Source organism: Saccharomyces paradoxus, chromosome II (assembly GCF_002079055.1).
Source record: "Saccharomyces paradoxus chromosome II, complete sequence".
Lineage (NCBI taxonomy): Eukaryota > Fungi > Ascomycota > Saccharomycetes > Saccharomycetales > Saccharomycetaceae > Saccharomyces > Saccharomyces paradoxus.
In genome coordinates, this window is record NC_047488.1 from 596,805 (window position 1) to 618,424 (window position 21,620).

Here is a 21,620-nt window from a genome sequence, read left to right on the forward strand (position 1 = left end):
TTTTTTGTTCCGTTTCCGCAGGGTTTTGCAAATCATTAAACAGATACAGAAGGGTCCTTTTAACGTTTATGTGCATTCGTGTAACGTGATAAATATGGATCTGTTTAGAATACTAACTTTATGTATATTGATATGAAAAGACTTTGTATTTACAAGAATATCTAATCGATATCTAGATTTATTTCCTCCACCATTAATTTTTGAGCCATGGTTCCTTCGTATAATGATTCGAAGAATTTGATCGATAGCGAGTTATTTTCTTTTTTGCTTTCCAATTCTTTCTTAGTGACCTGTTTCTTATCCATAATTATTTCACACGACCTTAGAATTTCACGCGTGGGTACACGTAAAACATCACGTACTTCATTTGAGGTTCTCTGAGCGTTAAGATGAATGTAGTCTAGTTCCTGCAGCTTTCTTTTGTATTTACTGGAAAGATTCATTGGTAAGGCACGAGGAAGGTCATGAATTAAATAGGTAAGTCCCAATAAGGAGCCTACTACTGCAACCGGAACTGACAACTTCTTGAGTGAGCTCCACGATGACAATTTTATACCGTTTAATATAATGTTACCTACGACTTTTGTACTCCCAAGGAAGTATAGTGTTAGGGTAGGAATTTTTGACGTGAAGAGTAATGATGGCCTTGACCAGTATTGTGTCAAAGGATAATTTTTCAAGCCCAAAGACTTCATTATGCTATTCCGATCCTCGTTCGTTTGTCCTTCTATATCTGGTAGCTGTGCTGTGACAGGTTTTTGCCAGCTTAAATAGGACAAAAATCCCTTCCAACTTGGAGCAAACAAATCAGTTATTGACAAAGATACTCTTAGCCTTTTTCCTATTAAATGCTTTCTTTTTCTAAACATTAATTCACTTTTGAAAACACGTTCACACATGAAATCATCACCAAGTTCATTTTTTCCGATTTCATAAATCTTTTTTACTAGTGCATCTGTCTTTTGCTTGGCAAACGATTCACTTAAACTTATTGATTCATCAATCTGGTTTGCTATGAACGCCTCTGTTGAAAATATGAAGTCATAAATTTGTGCGAGACCCTGGTATTTCGGATATTCGTGCAGTGGGACATCTAACGCATTGAGAAGCGCTTCTTTAGTATTGTTATAGGTCATTGTAATTGTTCCCTCGGCCATTTGATCAACAGAAGTTGTTAAATCATTACACTTTGTTCTGGCGGTTAGTATTTCAGGTCTTAATGTTTCCAGTTGTTCGTCGATTTTTATTTCTTCTTCACTATACATTTTCATGTTGGACTTGGAAATCATTGTTATATCGCTTAATAATTTCGATAAATAAGTCTTAGCAGGTAACAATTTGGAAAGTGATCTTTTCTTCAAAACAAAATTGCGTAATGAATCTTCTAGACTGTCAAAGTCCGGATCTGGATCGCTGTTAGAATATGGATCGTCGTCAGGTTTTCCGTCACCATGATCTTCATTGTCATTTCCATTATTATAATGTGGCATTTCATCTCCATTTTTAGAAACAAAATGGACAAAATCAGCTGCACGTTTATGTGTTTCTGGGGATAGGTCACGGATTTGCTTTAAAATTAACTCCTTACAACGTTGCTTGTCTCTGATTTTGTCAAATTTTTTAACAACAAAAAACATCAATTTCTTCTCACGAGAAGCCAGAGAAATAAACTCTTTTGCGGATAGCGTGAGCTGGTTTTCTGCGTTTACAACAAAAATAACCAAGTCGATTTCTTCTTGCCGGGACATTACTTCGGCGGTTTGTAACGAATCCATGTTCAACCCAGGCGAGTCAATCAATGAGATATCAACAGTCCCATTTCTCAGTAAACTAGTGGAAGCAGGCCTTTTATCGTCCTTTATGTAAATCTTCAATAACGCATATTTTTCGTTTTGGGGAACCAAATTGGGGAGTTCTTTCAAGGTGTGGATTTCGTAAGTTTTTGGATTTTGTATTGAGTACATATCAATGGCTTCCTTAAGAGTGGGAGCAATATTTAATGGTATAGCATGCACTTCCTCAATGCCGTCATTTTCCCGGGCCTCTAATATCTCAGAAAATACATTGGTACATGGTAGTTGATCCTCGGGTAGTAAACGCTGCTTCAATAGAGAGTTGCAAAGAGCTGATTTACCAGTATTGACGTCACCTGTGATGAATACTTTAGAAGAAACATCATCTACTCTTTTTTTCAACGCATTTAAATGATTTGTGACTGATTCGATTTGAGATTGAAATAATTTTGATAGAGCTTTCTTCTCAATATTGAAACTATTCTTTTCTTTGGTACTATAATGTCCATCTAGCTTGATATTCAATTGTAGGACATGTAATTTTTCCCGCTCATCATTTGCAGCAATAAAGATCGGGCGAATATTATTTTCTTCTTGAAGCTGATCCATAAAAGCTTGTGTCTTTAATATTGACCTTTTCAAAAGTACCCTATTGTTGTTATAATTCCACTGGCTAAGTTGTGAAGAAATTAAATGAGCCTTGGAGCTGGAAGTACGTAATGAGGGCAGCAAATCATCTTCCCTATGACCTTCTTCACCATCAAACAATGTGGTATGGTCATCAGTTGGCCCACAAAGATTATTATTTAAGAACTGACCTTCGTTGCGTGAGTATGTAAGAGTTTGTGGTACCATTGTGGCTGCATCATCGTCCTGATCTGTGGAGCTCTTGTGCTGTTTATTGCTGCCTTTGAATTGTTGTTTTCCCTCCGACATGTTGTTAGAAAAGCCTATCGTTCCGCCTCTATTCCAAGTTGCTATACGATGTTGCTGTGTTTGGGTTTATTTTTCTTTATTTGCTAATAGAATCTGTAGTCTTGGTTTATCTTGTTTCAATGATGGCATCGTTCGCCTCACCTAATATTAGCCCGGCCGTATTCTTGCCATGAATAGTTATATTTACCCGGACTGCTCATTAACTTTTGTATATTAACCTCCGTTCGGTGTTAGCGCGAATTATTTTACTAGCGCCACGTATTAGTAATACCAAGCTATCTTATCGTATAAGGGATTAACCTGAAATATATTATAAAACGCTGTTATTTGTACCATTTTCCAAGTGTAGGGAAAGAGTATTGTGAATTTTCAATTGCTGTCGAGTCTATCGCTGCTTGTAAGACATATTCTGATATCTTTTCATGTTAATTTTTCTTTTGGATACTTTCAACCCAGACAATCTGTCATTTGGTGAAAAACGACACAAACTCCTTTGTCACAACAATTGTAATTTTGAAAATATATGAGAGAATATTGATAAGGCTAGGAAGATGTCACTAGAAAAGCTATTCTTGGTAATTTCCTAAAAAAGAATTTCAAGAACTGGAAGAAGAATTAGAGAGTAATGGAAAGCAAATCGTTTCAAAAGAGAAATTTGGACCTGCAAATAAATTCACAAGATAGCGGAACTAGCCGCTCGACATTTCATTCGCTACAAGATTTAGGAGATGATGTAATCAATGAAAGCTGGGATCGTGTAAATCAAAAGAAGATTGATATAGATAATCGTGTGTTTCATGAACATCCTGATTCTTCCCCGTCATTATCGGCCCAAAAAGCAAATACAAAAGAGGAGGAAGTAGCTATAAAGTCATCAAACTCCCAGTCAAGAGACCCTTCTCCAGGTTCTCAAGCAAACATTCCATACACGTATTTTACCAAGGATCGAAGACTAGTTATATTTGGAATTATCATTTTTATAGGATTCTTGGGCCCAATGTCAGGAAATATATATATACCAGCATTACCGCTGCTACAAAGGGAATATAATGTAAGCGCAACAACCATAAACGCTACAGTTTCTGTATTTATGGCCGTTTTTTCCGTTGGTCCACTCTTTTGGGGCGCACTTGCCGATTTTGGTGGGAGAAAATTTCTATATATGGTGTCGTTGTCACTAATGTTAATTGTTAATATACTGCTGGCTGCAGTGCCGGTGAATATTGCGGCGCTTTTTGTTTTAAGAATTTTCCAAGCTTTCGCTTCCAGCTCTGTGATTTCTTTGGGGGCTGGCACTGTAACAGACGTTGTTCCTCCAAAACACAGGGGAAAGGCAATAGCATATTTCATGATGGGTCCAAACATGGGCCCTATTATAGCACCCATTGTTGCTGGGCTAATTTTAATGAAAGGGAATTACTGGAGATGGCTTTTTGGTTTCACTTCTATTATGGCGGGAATAGCATTGATATTGGTCACTGCCTTACTTCCAGAAACATTGCGTTGTATAGTTGGCAATGGAGATCCTAAATGGGGTGAAAAAAAGGATGAATCTGAAAATAATGGACTTTCATCTTTCAAAAGTAATGAAACATCGTATTGGCGTCTGTTCCCGGACATGGGTATTCGTAAACCAGTCACTGATGACGCTTTTTTCCAACAGAAATTTCCGAAACCACCTAAAGCAGGTTTGACACTATATTGGAAAATGATTAAATGTCCTCCAATAATAATTACATCCGTCAGTACTGCACTCCTGTTTTCTAGTTACTACGCCTTCAGTGTCACGTTTTCTTATTATCTTGAAAATGACTACAACTTTACTATGTTGGAGATTGGCGCTGCTTATGTCTGCCCTGGCGTAGCCATGTTACTGGGATCTCAATCTGGTGGTCATCTTTCAGATTATCTTCGTTTGCGCTGGATTAAAAATCACCCTGAAAAGAAATTTCCTGCAGAGTTTCGTCTACTACTGAATCTGATTGGAATTTTACTAACAATATGCGGTACAGTTGGATATGGATGGGCGATCTTCTTTCATTACCATTTTGTGGTTCTTTTGGTTTTTTCCGCCCTCACCGCTTTTGGTATGACCTGGTGCAGCAATACCTCAATGACATATTTAACTGAGTTATTCCCTAAAAGAGCCGCTGGGACTGTCGCTGTTAGCAGCTTCTTTCGAAATGTCGGCGCTGCCATTAGTTCTGCCATTATTTTACAACTTTGTAACGCAATGGGAATTGGATGGTGTTTTACAGGGTTGGGTATCTGCAGTTTAGTTTCATTGATTGGTATATTATATCTACTCATTTTCCAAAGAAAATATACTGCAAAAGAATTTTAAGAAATAGTTTATATTTAGCTATTGAACTTAGTTTTGTAAAAATTTCCTCCTGTTTATGGAAATTAGGGTATTTATCATACATAACAACCAAAAACTCAAAAAAACACAATGCCTCAAGTGGTTTATCAAAGAAAAAAATCGAAGTTATGGTTAATTATATTAAATTAAGCCAACAATGGTGTCAAGTTAAGACAAACCGATAGATTTTTGGATGGTGTTGCTGATGGTTCCATGAGATCCAAGGCTGAAAGAATGGCCAAGATGGAAAGAAGAGAAAGAAACAGACATGCCAAGCAAGGTGAATCTGATAGACACAATGCTGTTTCCTTATCAAAGCATCTATTCAGCGGTAAGCGTGGTGCCGGTAAGACTGATTTCCGTTGATTTCTCTACTTCTTATTCTTTCTTTTGCATGTACTCTAAAAAACATATGAATATAAAATATGGATGTGCGTACACGGCATTCTAATCTTTTTGGGCTGATAGGATTATCATTTACATTTGATTTTCTTTCTCACTATTAGTGGTTTCTTTTTTTCTTTCTTTCTCACCCTCTCTAAATCCTATTTAATTCTGTATAATAACAAATAGCCAATTTAAGTTATCCAACAAGTCGATTTTTACTCGTTCTGTCATTTTCTTTGTGTGTTACTGGCTGTATACAAATAATCAAATATGACAAAAGAGAAGGGGTATGGCGTCAAAGTGGCACTTCTACTTTGCCGTGCTACATCATTCAACCTATTGAGTCTCCCACAAGGATGACAAAATAAGAAATTATTATCGTTTTCGCAGCGTATCGTATAAGGCAACAATAGCGATGTCTCCCTTCCATCGACTGATAATTTTTTTGCAAACTATCAAGTTTTTATTATCCTTGTACCGCGCCTGTAGCGGAAAAGCTGCAAGTGCATGAATCTAAAAAGCAGAAGACTCATCGCCGTGTTTGGCATATTGGGGTTGTCTTGGAATTCTTGCGCTTATTTTTTGCTCAAGATGGGTACTTGATATATTTAAACAAAGGTTCTAATAGAATAGTCAACCAGCATATATATCCTTGTCTTGTTACATTTATAACCTATGATCTTTACTGCATGGACTCCTCAGGTATAAATAATATAAACCAAACTTCTTCCCTCAATAACAATTGTTGGTTGAGCTCAGACAATACGCGTATTTTGAAGACGGTTTATAGTATAGAAGAAAAAAAGTGGAATATAAATGGCTGCCAATTGGATACTTGCTGTCATGAGGCTGTTCGATCCCTTCATGTTTGTTATGGTCATGGGTGTCGGTATTTCATCGAATGTTCTATATAACTTCCCATATCCTGCAAGATGGTTAAGAATATGCTCATATATCATGTTCGCTATCACGTGCCTTATTTTCATTGCTGTACAGGCCCTGCAACTGTTACATTTGATTATTTATATCATGGAGAAAAGCTTCAGAGAATATTTCAATGACTTTTTCAGAAATATGAAGCACAATTTATTTTGGGGTACTTATCCCATGGGATTAGTTACAATTATAAATTTCTTAGGAGCACTGTCAAAAGAGTACACTACGAAAAGCCCTACTAATTCCAAGAACTTGATGGTATTTGTTTATTTCCTGTGGTGGTATGATCTGGCAGTCTGTTTAGTAATAGCTTGGGGTATCACATTCCTCATTTGGCATGATTATTACTCTTTGGAAGGGATTGGGAATTATCCTTCATATAATATCAGAATGGCATCCGAGAACATGAAAATTGTATTGCTGCTAGATATCGTTCCGCTAATCGTCGTCGCTTCAAGTTGTGGAACATTCACAATGTCAGAAATATTTGGTCATGCGTTCAATAGAAATATTCAACTAATAACGTTGGTAATATGTGCCTTGACCTGGCTACATGCCATTATCTTCATTTTCATATTGATGGCGATATACTTCTGGAGTCTTTATATCAATAAGATACCGCCGATGACGCAGGTTTCCACGCTGTTCCTGCTTTTGGGGCCGATGGGCCAAGGCAGTTTTGGGGTTTTGTTGCTTACAGACAATATAAAAAAGTATGTGGACAAATATTACCAAACGGATAACGTTACTAGAGAACAAGAAATACTGGCTATTGCGGTTCCATGGTGTTTCAAAGTTCTAGGCATTATCTCTGCTATAGGGTTGCTTTCCATGGGCTACTTTTTTACTGTGATTTCCGTCCTTTCAATTCTGTCGTATTACAATAAAAAAGAGATTGAAAGTGAGACAGGGAAAGTGAAGAGAGTTTATACCTTTCAAAAAGGTTTTTGGGGAATGACTTTCACGATGGGTACTATGTCTCGAGGAAACGAAGAGCTATACGTGCAATATGATCAGTACGTTCCACTATATGCATTCAGAGTCCTAGGAACCATATACGGCGGTGTTTGCGTTTGTTGGTCAATTCTATGCCTTTTATGCACATTGCATGGGTATTCAAAAAAGGTCCTTCATGCCGCCAGTAAATCTTCACTATTTTCAGTGTCAGATACGGAGAAAACGATCATTTCTCCGTATAACAAACAGCATTGAAAGCGTGGAAGAATCAAACTCGGCTCTAGATTCCACGCGTTTAGCATAAGTTGTTGTGTTATGTATACATAATTGTCAAGCATTTCACGTAGCTGTCTCAGTAAATAATTTAATTCGTTTGCACAGCATTCGCTGTTTTTCCCTCTTCCTGTCGTTGTCAAGGTGCGTGATATTTCTTGACGTCTCTTAGTAAGCACGACCCTCGTCAATTTTTCGAGGATTTCGGAGTTTTTCATTTGGAATTTAATGTTGAAGTGAGGCTAAAAAAGTATAAGAAGCATTTCTGATTTTTCTCAGGCGGTTCTCATTCTTCAATCTTATTTTACGGTTTTCTTTCATATATATTTATACATTCATTTACAGAACTTCATGCATTCTGCAACTAAACAATCATTTAGAATTTTACAGAAAGAACAATGTCTATGAATATCCCGTTATCGGGGGTGGCTCAGGAGGTGTTGCTTCCGCAAGAAGGGCTGCATCTTATGGTGCAAAAACCTTACTAGTAGGAGCTAAGACACTTGGTGGCACCTGTGTTAGCGTGGATTGTGTCCCTAAGAAAGTCATGTGGTATGCTTCTGACCTGGCTACTAGAGTATCCCATGCAAAGGAGTATGGATTATATCAGAATCTTCCATTAGATAAAGAGCATTTGTCATTTAATTGGCCAGAAATCAAGCAGAAAAGGGACGCTTATGTCCATAGATTGAACGGTATATACCAGAAAAATTTGGATAAAGAAAAAGTGGATGTTGTATTTGGGTGGGCCAGGTTTAATAAGGACGGTAACGTTGAAGTGCAGAAAAGAGATAATACCACTGAAGTTTACTCAGCTAATCATATTTTAATCGCAACCGGCGGAAAGGCTATTTTCCCTGAAAGCATACCAGGTTTCGAACTAGGTACTGATTCTGACGGGTTCTTCAGGTTAGAAGAGCAACCCAAGAAAGTTGTTGACGTTGGTGCTGGTTATATTGGTATTGAGTTAGCAGGTGTTTTCCGTGGGCTAGGCTCCGAAACGCACTTGGTCATTAGGGGTGAAACTGTCTTGAGAAAATTTGATGAATGCATCCAGAGCACCATTACCGACCATTACATAAACGAGGGCATCAATGTTCATTAACTACCCAAAATTGTTAAGGTGGAGAAGAATGAAGAAACCAACAAATTGAAAATACATATGAATGACTCAAAGTCCATCGATGACGTTGACGAATTAATTTGGACAATTGGACGTAAATCACATTTCGGTATGAGTTCAGAAAACATAGGTATAAAGCTGAACTCTCATGACCAAATCACCGCTGATGAATATCAAAATACCAATGTTTCCCTAACATTTATTCTCTAGCGACGTTGTTGGAAAAGTTGAATTGATTCCCGTCGCCATTGCAGCAGGTAGAAAGCTATCTAATAGATTGTTTGGTCCTGAGAAATTTCGCAATGACAAACTTGATTATGAAAACGTCCCCAGTGTAATATTTTCACACCCAGAAGCCGGTTCCATTGGTATTTCTGAGAAGGAAGCCATTGAAAAATACGGTAAGGAGAATATTAAAGTCTACAATTCTAAATTCACCGCTATGTACTATGCTATGTTGAGTGAAAAATCGCCTACAAGATATAAAATTGTCTGTGTGGGGCCAAATGAGAAGGTTGTCGGTCTGTACATTGTTGGTACTTCCTCTGCAGAAATCTTGCAAGGGTTTGGTGTTGCTATAAAGATGGGTGCCACCAAGGCTGATTTTGATAATTGTGTTGCTATTCATCCAACTAGCGCAGAAGAATTGGTTACTGTGAGATGAAGCGATGAAACTGGATACCCGATCTGTTGCTGCTATACTGAACTTTTGTAAACCATTTTATATAGCATCTTGAAACACGTAGCAATTTTGTTATTTCTTTTTTACATAACTTTTAGCCAAAGGTGACCGGTTGGGATACTCAATTGAGAATTCATATCAATTCTCGTTTACAGTACATATGATTATTTTTCTTTTTGTTAATTATATAAAAAATAAAGTTATTTGATTTTAAGCTTAGAAACACACAAAATACAGAATAAGAAAGGAGTTTTTGAACAAAAGAATTTATTTTCACTGCTTTCTAAATTTAAGCCTTCAAAGAAGAAGCTCTTCTCTTTCTGATTTCAGCCTTTTCAGCCTTTCTTTCAGATAATCTCTTAGCCAACAATTGAGCGTATTCGGCAGCAGCTTCTCTTTGAGCTTGAGCGTTTCTGACCTTCAAAGCTCTTTGGTGTCTCTTTCTTTGCAATCTTTGAGGAGTAACCAATCTTTGGATCTTTGGAGCCTTGGTGTAAGTCTTTTCACCCTTGGTGACTTCTCTCCTGATGACGAAATCACGAACGTCATCTTCCTTGGACAAACCGAAGAACTTTCTGATGTTGTTAGCTCTCTTTGGACCCAATCTCTTTGGAACAGTGGTGTCAGTTAGACCTTCCAATTCTTGTTCACCCTTCTTGATAATGACCAAAGCTAAGACAGCCAAATCAGGGCCAACAATGGCACCTCTGACAGACTTTCTCTTTCTTTCACCATTACGTCTTGGTCTGTAACAAGAAACGTTCTTGGTCAACAACAACTTGATTCTGGTTGGCAACAAAACACCTTGTTTCATTGGGAAACCTTGTTTGTCGTTACCACCGGAGATCTTGAAGACGTAACCCTTGAATTCATCACCAACGGCTTCACCATCGACTTCTTGACCGATTCTCTTGTCGAAGAAAACACGGATACGGTGTTCATCATCAATTTCGAAGGTCTTTTGAGACCCGTTGACTGGGTAAGAAATGTTCAACTGTTATAAATATTCCTTTTGTTAGTAAAAATCTCTGAAGCCGATATAGTTCATAGTAGATTCCAACGAATTCCTGCTCTGTCCTTCTGTTGTAAGTTCTTTTTTTTAGTTTGATTGATATTACTAAGTGCTTTTTGTAAATGTCATTTCCATTCTTTAATTTGAACTTAGCGGCCTATTTTCCTTTGGAAAGCTTTGGTATTTGCGTTAGAATGAATTATTTCGTTTGAAGTTGACAATTTTTGGTACGGTTTACTAATTTGTTGGTATAGGCTTATTAAACAGCCAAGGACAGCCTGCTCAGCACCTGCTGATCCATTAGAATTCAAAGAATTAGGTAATATCACATACCTTCATGATGGCTCAGTCGTCTGTTCGCACTGGATGGTTTAAATTAGTGACTTCCGAATGTTTTAAAGGGCAATATATCCAAATTAAGACTACTTTTTCATAAAGACGAATTTTTCTCCCATCAGGCATTCAGCTCCTGTGCCCTCCAAACCAAGTCAGCCCACATCGTGCCGGCTCTCGAAGCACTTAGGATTTCCGCCTACCCTAGGCCTAACCACGCCGAACGAATTACTCGAGACGACGGGATGGTGGGAGAATTAAAAGCTGATTGTAGGAGGCGCTGAAAAGAAAAGAAAATGTAAGAGGTACGGATTTCTAAGATGTATGGATGCAAGAAGAAAAATAAATAAAGGGCAGGCTCTAGAAAAGTAAGGAAATGATTTATTCTTGTTAAAACTAACTGTAAGGATACCTCTAAATTTTCTCAAATCAAAGCAATATTTGCTATATTTGCTACCTAGCTTATTGAAATGTTTTTTTACATAATTAGAGTGAGAAGTTGACAGCAGCAGTATTGGGATGGGGCCGTAGAATACTGCAGTAGATTGCTAGGAATATGTGTCACTGCATCTGAAGTATGTGTGAGCGGCATTAGTGTCTACATTCCCAACTTGAAAGATGTTTCCTTGAATATGCAAACATATATAATCAGGTGAATACTTCCGGTAATAGAAAACCGTTGGCAAGCGATTCATTAATCGGGAGAGTTCGTCGAATTTGTCGATTTCACACTTGAACTAGCTACTGAGGAAGGGAAAACCACAATAGAAGAAGACGGACTTTTCGGAAATTTAGGCGGTCTACCAATTGGCGGCTTCAGAAAGAATGCTTTGTTATTTACATGTGTGCTGGCACACCGGCCATTATGATATGAGCCGTCTACATCATTGTTCTTTAACGCCAAAATTTTCGAACGAGAAAGGGGCGAGGACATGTTGCTGCTAAGCACATGTTCAGGAGTGGGTTGTAAATCCGTCTTCGGTGATGCGGTTGCTGAATACACCACTGGTGACTTCTGGCAGGGATCACTTGTGGCCCCAGGGATGCTTAACTTTAAATAAGGTTTCCCTGAGAGTTTTCCTCTATTGCTGTTTAGTTGGTTCAGGTGGTGGACCATCGTCTGCACTGGAGCGGGACCATCTGAAGCATTTGAAATAGTAACTGCTGGAGGTATCTTTTGCCTTGTTTCAATGGTCTCATTATCACCCGTGCCATTAAATGTTCTCCCAGTCAGGTTAGTATTTGCCGGAATGACTTGTACAAATTGAGATTGAAAGGGTGGAATATTGCCCACTAAACTGGTAGGTAACGAAGGCTTTGGCAAATTTTCATAGGGCGACGGGTAAAAGTTATGATAACTAGACTGGTTAGATCCAGGAAGAAGTGGTCGTGTATCCAACCTAATCCTCTTGTTCATAAAGTCTCTATGAAGAGTCTCGTTAGCAAGAAGTTGTTGATCGACACTCTCTTTATAATTATTAGCATGAAAATTTCCACCAGGGTGTAAACAGTCTTGGAACACTGGATATTCTGCATTATTCCTTGTACAGTTAGAATTACTGGATCCACTTCGGGATATTCCTCCCTCGTAATGTACCAATGGTGTACTTACACAGGTATTTCCGGCGTCATTTGGCGCTGACGGAGCGCTTAGATTCCGATTGTTTTGTATACTGGAAGAATCCTGACTGGAAGCAGTACTACTCCCAGAACGGGAAGCTGGTTGCAACACGGCTGCTCTTCTTCGCCTACGTTTTCTTTCATTCAGAACAACACGTGGTTTTTTCACATAGTCACCATAATCGGAAGGTTCTATGATATTATGAGGAAGATCGATGTTATTCTGATGAACAGTAAGCAAGTTGCTCATATCAACAGAAGAGTATTCGTAGAATGTATTATTAGATCCTAAAATAATGACAGCAATATCTACTTGGCAAAGCACAGACAATTCATGAGCCTTTTTAAATAGCCCTGCTTTTCGCTTTATAAAAGTCACTGTACGATTTCTATCATCCTTGATAGGTTCAATTTCGATTTTTCTTCTACCCATTTAGCAAAAAGTCTTTAAAAATAATTGCTTTTACTTATCGATAGCTTTTTTATTCTATTTTTTTTTTTTGATGAGATAGGCTTGCTCGAAAAAATAGTCTGTCTTTCAATTTTGGTTCGTTTATTTTTCTACCTTCGAGAGAATGATAAAGAAAGGTGCAAATAAATGATGCAGTATTTTATAGCTTGGTTAAAAGCTTTTTTGGGCAAGAAAGATGGATAAGGATAGTTCATGTTTTTGAGTCCTTCACGAACATAGGAAGCCGGGTATGCGTGGAGATTTAAGTTTTGCCAAGCCTCCAATTACTCGAGCGAGATTATTTTTGCAAAAGGAACAAAGACGCCGCTTGTTACTAAAAAAAGAAGGCAATAGCAGTGCAAAAAAAATTCGTACCAACTGTATATCAAGCCGTTTTGCAAGCCACTATCATCGTAGATGGTACAGATACAACGATAGGCTGCATTTACGTAAGCACTAATAGAAAAGCAATAACCATGCGGTGCAAAAGCTTGGCATATGTAATTGTGAGCGTCAGGACTTTTTTCTGACAACTCTAGGGCAAGGTCTTGGCTCCGCAACCAAATGTAGCAAGGATTTTTATTTCTTTTTCTTTTTCAGAACAGTAAAATGATAATTCTCTGTATTTTTTACAAACACCACCATCGTAAAAAAAAGAAATTGCTACACTCATGACATACAGTGTATAAATATTTATGGTATTTCTACAAATTCTTTTTTGTCGTGTCACCAACCATCAGCCTTCTCGGCAATGTTGACTTTAAACGAAAACGAAAAAAAATACTTGGCAACTTGATCGTATACCTTTTTTCGATGGAAGTTTCGGCCGAGGTAGCATAATAGCAAAGTTATAAAGGCGTGGGTTCCACACAAAGTTAGCCCCGCCCCGCCCCACGCCCCTTCTTCCAATCTCACTAGGACGGATTATCACGCAAGTTTTTTTCAACGCGAGACATCGGAAAATATTTATGCCGATTAAAGGAGATCCGGCCCCTGTAACTTTTTTGTTTGCTAAAAACTCTTACTGTCTCATCGCTATACTATGACCCCATGACATAAAAAATCCCTGTCTCCGGTTATATATTCTTAAATAGAATTCGGGTAGCACTTAGTTTTTATCGCTCATAGGGAAAGCTACTTACATATTTGGACTTTACGGATTATTATATATATATATATATAGATATTGTAAAAGGGGTTTTTATAAGGCCCGATACTTACAGAGAGCAATTTGCAAATAGGAGCAGAAATTTTATTTAAGAAAAGAAAAGTTAATGGGAATATTTCGTTGGAACTATCCAGAGAATTCTGTACCCGGTTTTTGGGGAGAAACAACCTCGACTATTGACTGGTGTGAAGAGAACTACGTCGTTTCTCCTTATATTGCCGAGTGGTCAAACACTTTGACCAACAGCGTATTCATACTGTCGGCGATTTACACAACTTACTCTGCATACAAGAATAAACTAGAGAAAAGATTTTTACTTATTGGATTCGGATACGGTTTGGTCGGGGTGGGATCATGGTTATTTCATATGACCTTGAAGTATAGATTCCAGTTACTGGATGAATTACCCATGATATATGCCATGTGCATTCCAACATGGAGTTTGGTATGCGAAGCCAAAGAGGCGTTGCTCAATGGAGATAATCATAAGAAGGTTCCTTTATTTGAACAGATATTTATTGGTATCATTATTGCCCTGGCCGTTACAACAGCAAGCATACTCTACGTTATTTATAAGAATGTCGATATCCATCAAATTTTGTTTGGCGTACAGATTGTAGTTGTTGCTGCTACTGCAGGAAGCCTAACGTACAGATACGTCCATGATCCGCTTGCTAAAAGAAATCTCAAGGCTTCAATGGCACTCGGTGCAATATTGTTCCTATCTGGCTACGTATCGTGGCTACTTGATATCCACTTTTGTTCATTCTGGGTGCACATTAGAAGAAGCATCCTGGCTTTACCACTTGGTGTACTGCTTGAGCCGCACGGATGGTGGCATATACTGACTGGCATGGGAATTTATTTCTACATTGTTTCTTTAGAACATTTAAGGGTCATCACGCTGAATGTCAGCTGCAATTACCTATTCATCTGGAGATGGAAGGTTTTCCCTGAATTGATATGGAAAGGACGCAACCCCTCGACAAGATATTCACTTGAACTATTTGGGCCATACGTAGAAGATCAATCACTTGAGGCTAAAAAGAAAAGGTAATAATCCTAGCATAATTTATAATTGAAATGTATAGACATGTTTATTTTTGATTTTTTTATATAATGTCCAATCTAATGACGAACTACGAACAAGATACATTTAGAAAGATCTTTTGGGCCCTTGTTTTGCGAACAGCGACGTTTGAATGACTAAGCTTACTAATCTGGTGAAAAAACTTTGTGCGGGTCTCAAAGCCGTCGGCGGCAAAACGACTCGGATTGATGAAAGTAAATAAACAAAACAAAGTGTTCAATCATCGTCACACAGATACTGAGCAAAACTGTCAGATGACATGGATCGAAATAATGTGCTGAATAATATTTCAGTTTCTGGAAAGTCGAACTTTCAATACGAGCAGAATGGTAAAAGACGATTAAAAAACCAGAAGAGGCCAATAATAACATTCAATTCTAACGCAGAGTATGCAATATCTGAACATGAAAAGTATACAAACTATGAGGAAACGACGGATTCGATTGCAACAAATATGTGTCCTTATTACCGAAAAGGAGGAATTCTGATGGATGCCCCTCAATCTGTTATGAATCAACGGGCCAATACGAGCATAGGTGAAGACAAAAAATATGTGTCTGAACACAATAGTGGGATACTGAATCCCGGAAACAAAGTAGAACTATCAATGAAAGCTACCCCATGCCTTAAACAGGAGGACTGTCACTTTGAGGGAGGGCACGACTGGTCACAACTTAGTACGAGCAAAATTTGTAAAATTCTGGAAGACATATCAGGTAAAAAACATAAAACTAGGGGTCAACTTGCACCATTGCAGAAAGTTAAATATCCTCAAAAAATTGGTAATCAAAAAACCGATAAAAAGAATCAGAATTGGTCCCAAATTCCTAATGAAGACATATGCGCACTTATAGAGAAGATTTCTAGTAGACGCAACAAAAACCCTAAACGGATAAATCGTTCATGTTCTCAAATCCAAGAAATGTTGGGAGGTATTGATTCTGCTGAAAATAGAATAGACAAGGGAGAAATTACAGACTCGCCACTATTTACAGCAGTAAGGGAAAATGAGGACGTTCTAGGGTACAATTTCGGTTCAAAAGGTAAGATACCAAAAGCGATATGTCTTCCTCACCATAAGGAAAAAATACAGTTGGTGTCATTTTTACAGATGAAGAAAAATGAGTTAGGAACCACTTGTAAAAATCATGAGGGAGAACTTGTTTTGAGAAAGTTTGATGACAAAGTCACAGTTAATTCGAATTGTGCTACAAACAACTATTTTAATGAAGTGATTGCTACACTCAATTATTCAGTATATCACGAAATGACTGTGTATACATCATTTATTCTCAACCCAAACGTTGGTGATAATATCTGGGGTTCCAGAAAATGCGCTTTTCAACTTCTGAAGCCTGAGGCAGTAGATACAACAAACAATATGCACCATTTTACTCTGCCACAGGATATACATGGTGATTCCATAATTGTAGTTTCGAAATATCAATTTGATCCTAATAATCTTGTCGTTGAACTCCGTTACAGTTCAAAAAAATTGAGATTATTGCACTCTATTTTTGGTACAGGTTCAAAAAAAATACTTTATCATCTTATTCCTCACAACATAACAACGGTTAAAGAGGACTGTCCTTCTGATACAGAATACAGTAAAAAAAGGTCTCAGAAGAACGTTCTCAAATATAGAATGTATTCTAATAGCTCCTTGGTATTAAAAGAAATCAGCGCTCATGGTTTGGATAGCGTAGAAAGCTTTGCGAGATCCCAGTCTCCAGAAAATAAGAGAGAGTTAAGCGATATCAATTATGTTCAAGGTAGTGTTACCCATAACAGGAGTATTCTTGCCTGTTTAGGGGATTTTTTCCACAGATTTTACTTCAAAAGTTGCTCTGGGAAAACCGATTTATCGGAAACATTATTCTATGACAATTCAACGGAAAAATGGGTAAAAATGGGAGAGTTAGTACATCAATGAGAGGGAGACGTCTCGACAGTTTTACGGAAATGTTTAACACATTTAATATACACTTTAGAGTGACAGCAAATGAATGATTTTTACCGAATATGTAAATGGTATATGGAGTAAGAAACTCAAAGGAAGTATTGACTATTTACAGATTTTCCGATAGCTTCCGCGTTATATACATTTCGCCTTAGCTTGGAGGTAAACGATATATATCTCCATTAACTTTCATTCTGTGTATGGCAACTTTAGCATCATCTTCGTAGCTTTTCGGTAATTTATCATTTGGTTTACTTTCAAACAAAGATCCCATTAGGATCACATCATTAGTTGTCGCATCGCACAAAAAGGCAATGTAGTCTACAACGTCACGATCTAATATCTCACTCTTCTTGGTTTGTTGATTGACTTTAATTAGTCTTTGTTTTGTATCAAATTTGTAAACCAACTGTAAGTGTTCCAACGGCATTCCGGGAATCATGATGGGTTGTACTGAAACTAATTTGGGAACTGCATTAAATTTTATCAATTGCCAATCCAGAGTAGCATTACCTGGTAGTTGACGGGACCTAGCCTCGAGAGCTTCTTGAACCCATAATGAAACTAGTCCTTTGATGTCCGACAGATTTTTATGGGCAAACGACGTGTTTACGTTAATATACGTCTCTATGGCTTTGTTTTTCCAGAGTAAAAAAGATGGTTTAATGCCTGACTGGAACCGAAACAATGCGACTTGAACAGAGTTCAAACCGAATGTGTAAAGTCTTCTGATTAATGCATTTGCAACAATGAGAGGATGGGCAAATACGTTTGGAAGGTTCTTGTAAGCTGTGGGAATAAATATGTCAGCAGCGACGCCCAGATGCCGAGGATTAAAATCTTGCTGCTTGTTTTTATCTTTCTTCTTCGTAGTTTCACTTTCGTTGTTCAAAATTAACCTCGAAGTTGAAAATAATCGCTGTTTGTTAAATGATATTAACAACAATTTCGCAGGGGAGAGAAAGCATGTAGATCTTAGTACACTCATCTCATAAGTATAGTTGAACGGTTTAGCCTGCTTGTTGAGGGAGTTACCTTGCCATTCCTATTATTCAAGTACTGTTAGCTTTCAATTTTTTATTTTGAAATATTGGGAGAAGGCCGGTAGAATAATTTACGGAAAAATAAATAAGTGGGAGTGATTAATGAACTCTAAAGATCACGATATCCGTATCGAACACCAAAAGGTTGCTCGTAACTAAAAGCTTTCCATTCTCAGTATTCTGCGCAGACCAATGTTTGTGAACCTTCTTTCACTTTATTGGTGTATGACCCTGTTAATTAAGTAGGAAGTATATTTCATAGTACTTATAATATCATATGTAGTATCAAGGCTTTCTCCTCATCGGTGTTCTTGAATTAGTGAATACATAGTACTGTGCACCATACTTTGCTTATTTTATTGGTTGACAAATTATATTCTTTCTCATCAAAAAGGATATATTCTTAACTTGTCTGTTGGCTATGAGATGGGCGGCAAATCTACGAAATGCGAGGCAGTAGAAAGAGAATGACAATGATTTCATAACGATACTTTAATCTCAAAGTGAAAACATAGAACAATAATATGAACTACGTCGTTGATCTACAAGTGCGAGGATCATCTCTGAGGGTTATCAGGTGTATGTTTAGAGAGGAGGAACAAAGTTCTTCCCTACAATCTGGTTTTGACTCGAAACAAGATAGCAGCAAAAAGTTAGGGGAATTTTTGAATCTTTTAAAAGCAGTTGTCAAGAGGAAGTTGGAAAGTTTCCCAAAAAATCGTTTGAAGACTTCTATTATAACGAGTCAAGAGTTGATGAGAGAAGGACAAGGAAGCATCGAAATTAGGGATCCACCAACTGAGGCGCAACAACATTTGATTAGAAGCTTAGCGAAAGTTTTGTTACATCAGTTTTCAAGTATAAGTGGTACTGCTAGGACAGTAAATGAGGGACAGGATAATTTGTTCCTATCTTTGTTTGTCAAAAAAATTTCTATAGAGCAACTGTCTGTCGCTTACGTCCCCATTAAATTGAACTTTCATGAGAAAATAAATTTGGATCAGCACATAGATTCTATTTTGGAATCAGAAGGGATCGACGAATTAAACACTTATCAGGTGGGTCCGGTCGACAAATTCATAATATATCCTTTTTGCTGCCTGGAAGAGCAAGGGGAAGTGAAAAATGGGAGCATACTGTCCACAGAATTCGACAAAATTGACTTAGAAGTTGATGAAGGTGACGATTTTGAAGGAGAAACCTTAAACACTCGTACTAATTCAGCGGGAAATTTTGACACTCCACTAAGTAAGCAAACACTAAGCCTCGTGAATATATCATATCTTCCGGGGACAAATTTCGAAGGGCAATGGGAATCGTTGTATTTTGGTAATAATATTAAAGAAAGACTATATAGCTACGCAACTATATCCCTTAAGATAGCGAGATTCAAACAAACTGGCGACTTCAATCAAGAAGACATTAAAACGTTAATAACAAATAATAAATTACTCCTTGTTCATGGCCCTCCGGGAACAGGTAAAACAACGTTATGTAAAGCCCTTTGCCAAAAACTATCTGTGAGGCGAGAATTTTCTGCTGCTTACGATACCATCGATACAAGCTATAAGGGAATTATAATAGAATTGTCTTGTTCACGCATCTTTTCTAAATGGTTTGGAGAATCATCAAAAAATATATCAGTAATATTTAAAGACATTGAGGAGCTTTTAAAGGTCAATGAGAAACATGGGACCTTTATATGTCTTTTGATAGACGAGGTTGAAGCAATAGCAAGTTCAAGAACAAATCTGTCAAATAGGAATGAATCAACAGATGGAATCCGCGTTGTGAACACTTTGCTTACGCAACTTGACAGGCTGAAAAAATATCATAACTTCCTGGCATTAGCCACGTCTAATTTACTAGATTCATTGGATGATGCTTTTGTTGATCGAGCAGATGGAGTTTTTTATATTGGAAATCCAACAGCTGAGGGCATTCTCCATATTCTAAGGGTTTGTATAAAGGAGATGATAACTTTAGGTATAATTCTCTTTCACGCAAGATCTTCCAGATTCTCGTTCTTCGACAAATATCAGGACGTTCTGCGGAAAATTGCAATCAAGTGCTCGGTATGTTCTTTTTATTCTACCTTTACCATTTTTTCTTTCTTTCTTCATCTAGAAACTTTTTCACTAACCACCCTTGTCAACAATGAGTATGTGATTAATGTAGACTCTCGATATTAGTGGTAGAACAACAAGGAAATTACCTTTGATGTGTCTGTCCGAATACTTCCGGACATTTCCTGTAGATGACGATGAGTTTATTCTGGCATTAGCTATGTCAGTGCGGAAGCTGGGCGCAGCGCGGAAGTAATGGAATGGCCATTTTTCCTTTTTTTCGCTTCTTTCTTTTGTCTCATCCTCATGCAGCAGCATACTTACGCGAACCCTATATTCCAAAGTTTTGTTGTTGCTCGCTTTCATGCTCAAAAATTTTTACTATGTATTCTTATGATCAACGTATACTGTGAACCATACGTTTATGAAACCCTTATTTTAAAATCAAAAGTCCTATAACCTTGTTTGTGGAATCTACATAAAGTTAAAGTTAGGTTCTACAGAGCAAGATACAAACACGAGGTCATCGAGTATTCAATGGGAAATATGATAAAGAAGGCATCTATAATGGCTCTCCTACCACTGCTTGCTGCTGCTGCTACTGCTGCTACTGCTGCTGCCGATGCAGATACGTCTATGGAACCTGAGACTTCTTCGCATCTAAAATCTTTTTTAATGTCTATTACTATGATTGGGCTTTCTGAAATTGGTGACAAAACTTTCTTGATTGCGGCCTTGATGGCTATGCGTCATAAAAGACTTTTGGTATTTTCAGCAGCAGCTAGCTCCCTTGCTATTATGACCGTTCTTTCTGGTGTGGTGGGTCACTCAGTGGTTGCCTTTCTTTCTGAACGCTATACTGCATTTTTTGCTGGTATTTTATTCTTGGTGTTCGGTTACAAATTGACTATGGAAGGTTTGGAGATGTCTAAGGATGCAGGCGTCGAAGAAGAAATGGCTGAAGTGGAGGAAGAAATTGCCATTAGAGATATCAACAAGGACATGGACGATGTTGAGAAAGGTGGCGAGACTGCTTATGATAAACAGCTGAAGAACGTTCCGAGTGGTAGAAAAATAGTGCACAGAATTCGTGAATTAGCATCGTTTATGTTTTCCCCAGTTTGGGTTCAAATTTTCCTAATGGTTTTCCTAGGAGAGCTAGGTGATCGTTCACAGATTAGTATTATTGCCATGGCAACTGACAGCGACTATTGGTATGTTATTGCGGGTGCTGTTATTGGTCATGCCATTTGCACTGGCCTAGCAGTGGTGGGTGGGAAATTGTTAGCAACAAGAATCAGCATAAGAACAATTACTCTTGCTAGTTCGTTGTTGTTCTTCATCTTTGCTTTGATGTATATATATCAAGCATTCACAACCCAGGATTGAAATCGCATTTGTACTTGTATTCTTGTTGGATTCTCTCTT

The 21,620-nt window shown here is 37.8% G+C and overlaps 11 protein-coding genes across 11 annotated transcripts; 7 read left to right on the forward strand and 4 right to left on the reverse strand.

Moving 5' to 3' along the window:
- Nucleotides 1-161: 161 nt before the first annotated feature.
- On the reverse strand, nucleotides 162-2,729 carry FZO1 (mitofusin; the record flags this gene model as incomplete). Its single annotated transcript, XM_033908879.1, has 1 exon — nucleotides 162-2,729. The coding sequence occupies one exon, from the start codon at nucleotides 2,727-2,729 to the stop codon at nucleotides 162-164; it is 2,568 nt and encodes an 855-aa protein (XP_033764770.1).
- Nucleotides 2,730-3,354: 625 nt separating this feature from the next.
- DTR1 (Dtr1p) lies at nucleotides 3,355-5,073 on the forward strand (the record flags this gene model as incomplete). The annotated part of the gene is made up of 1 exon (XM_033908880.1): nucleotides 3,355-5,073. The coding sequence occupies one exon, from the start codon at nucleotides 3,355-3,357 to the stop codon at nucleotides 5,071-5,073; it is 1,719 nt and encodes a 572-aa protein (XP_033764771.1).
- Nucleotides 5,074-6,294: 1,221 nt separating this feature from the next.
- SPAR_B02790 (TDT family transporter) lies at nucleotides 6,295-7,626 on the forward strand (the record flags this gene model as incomplete). The annotated part of the gene is made up of 1 exon (XM_033908881.1): nucleotides 6,295-7,626. One exon carries the CDS (start codon nucleotides 6,295-6,297, stop codon nucleotides 7,624-7,626), a length of 1,332 nt encoding a protein of 443 aa, XP_033764772.1.
- Nucleotides 7,627-8,191: 565 nt separating this feature from the next.
- Nucleotides 8,192-8,749, forward strand: SPAR_B02800 (Glr1; the record flags this gene model as incomplete). The annotated part of the gene is made up of 1 exon (XM_033908882.1): nucleotides 8,192-8,749. The coding sequence occupies one exon, from the start codon at nucleotides 8,192-8,194 to the stop codon at nucleotides 8,747-8,749; it is 558 nt and encodes a 185-aa protein (XP_033764773.1).
- Nucleotides 8,750-9,738: 989 nt separating this feature from the next.
- Nucleotides 9,739-10,800, reverse strand: RPS6B (40S ribosomal protein eS6; the record flags this gene model as incomplete). The annotated part of the gene is made up of 2 exons (XM_033908883.1): nucleotides 9,739-10,443; nucleotides 10,795-10,800. The coding sequence occupies 2 exons, from the start codon at nucleotides 10,798-10,800 to the stop codon at nucleotides 9,739-9,741; spliced, it is 711 nt and encodes a 236-aa protein (XP_033764774.1).
- Nucleotides 10,801-11,488: 688 nt separating this feature from the next.
- On the reverse strand, nucleotides 11,489-12,847 carry SMP1 (Smp1p; the record flags this gene model as incomplete). The annotated part of the gene is made up of 1 exon (XM_033908884.1): nucleotides 11,489-12,847. One exon carries the CDS (start codon nucleotides 12,845-12,847, stop codon nucleotides 11,489-11,491), a length of 1,359 nt encoding a protein of 452 aa, XP_033764775.1.
- Nucleotides 12,848-14,139: 1,292 nt separating this feature from the next.
- On the forward strand, nucleotides 14,140-15,090 carry YPC1 (phytoceramidase; the record flags this gene model as incomplete). Its single annotated transcript, XM_033908885.1, has 1 exon — nucleotides 14,140-15,090. The coding sequence occupies one exon, from the start codon at nucleotides 14,140-14,142 to the stop codon at nucleotides 15,088-15,090; it is 951 nt and encodes a 316-aa protein (XP_033764776.1).
- Nucleotides 15,091-15,382: 292 nt separating this feature from the next.
- On the forward strand, nucleotides 15,383-17,056 carry SPAR_B02840 (uncharacterized protein; the record flags this gene model as incomplete). Its single annotated transcript, XM_033908886.1, has 1 exon — nucleotides 15,383-17,056. One exon carries the CDS (start codon nucleotides 15,383-15,385, stop codon nucleotides 17,054-17,056), a length of 1,674 nt encoding a protein of 557 aa, XP_033764777.1.
- A 178-nt stretch (nucleotides 17,057-17,234) lies between these two features.
- Nucleotides 17,235-18,071, reverse strand: MBA1 (Mba1p; the record flags this gene model as incomplete). Its single annotated transcript, XM_033908887.1, has 1 exon — nucleotides 17,235-18,071. The coding sequence occupies one exon, from the start codon at nucleotides 18,069-18,071 to the stop codon at nucleotides 17,235-17,237; it is 837 nt and encodes a 278-aa protein (XP_033764778.1).
- Nucleotides 18,072-18,650: 579 nt separating this feature from the next.
- Nucleotides 18,651-20,448, forward strand: PCH2 (Pch2p; the record flags this gene model as incomplete). The annotated part of the gene is made up of 2 exons (XM_033908888.1): nucleotides 18,651-20,201; nucleotides 20,305-20,448. 2 exons carry the CDS (start codon nucleotides 18,651-18,653, stop codon nucleotides 20,446-20,448), a joined length of 1,695 nt encoding a protein of 564 aa, XP_033764779.1.
- Nucleotides 20,449-20,729: 281 nt separating this feature from the next.
- Nucleotides 20,730-21,581, forward strand: GDT1 (putative ribosome biosynthesis protein GDT1; the record flags this gene model as incomplete). The annotated part of the gene is made up of 1 exon (XM_033908889.1): nucleotides 20,730-21,581. The coding sequence occupies one exon, from the start codon at nucleotides 20,730-20,732 to the stop codon at nucleotides 21,579-21,581; it is 852 nt and encodes a 283-aa protein (XP_033764780.1).
- Nucleotides 21,582-21,620: the final 39 nt, after the last annotated feature.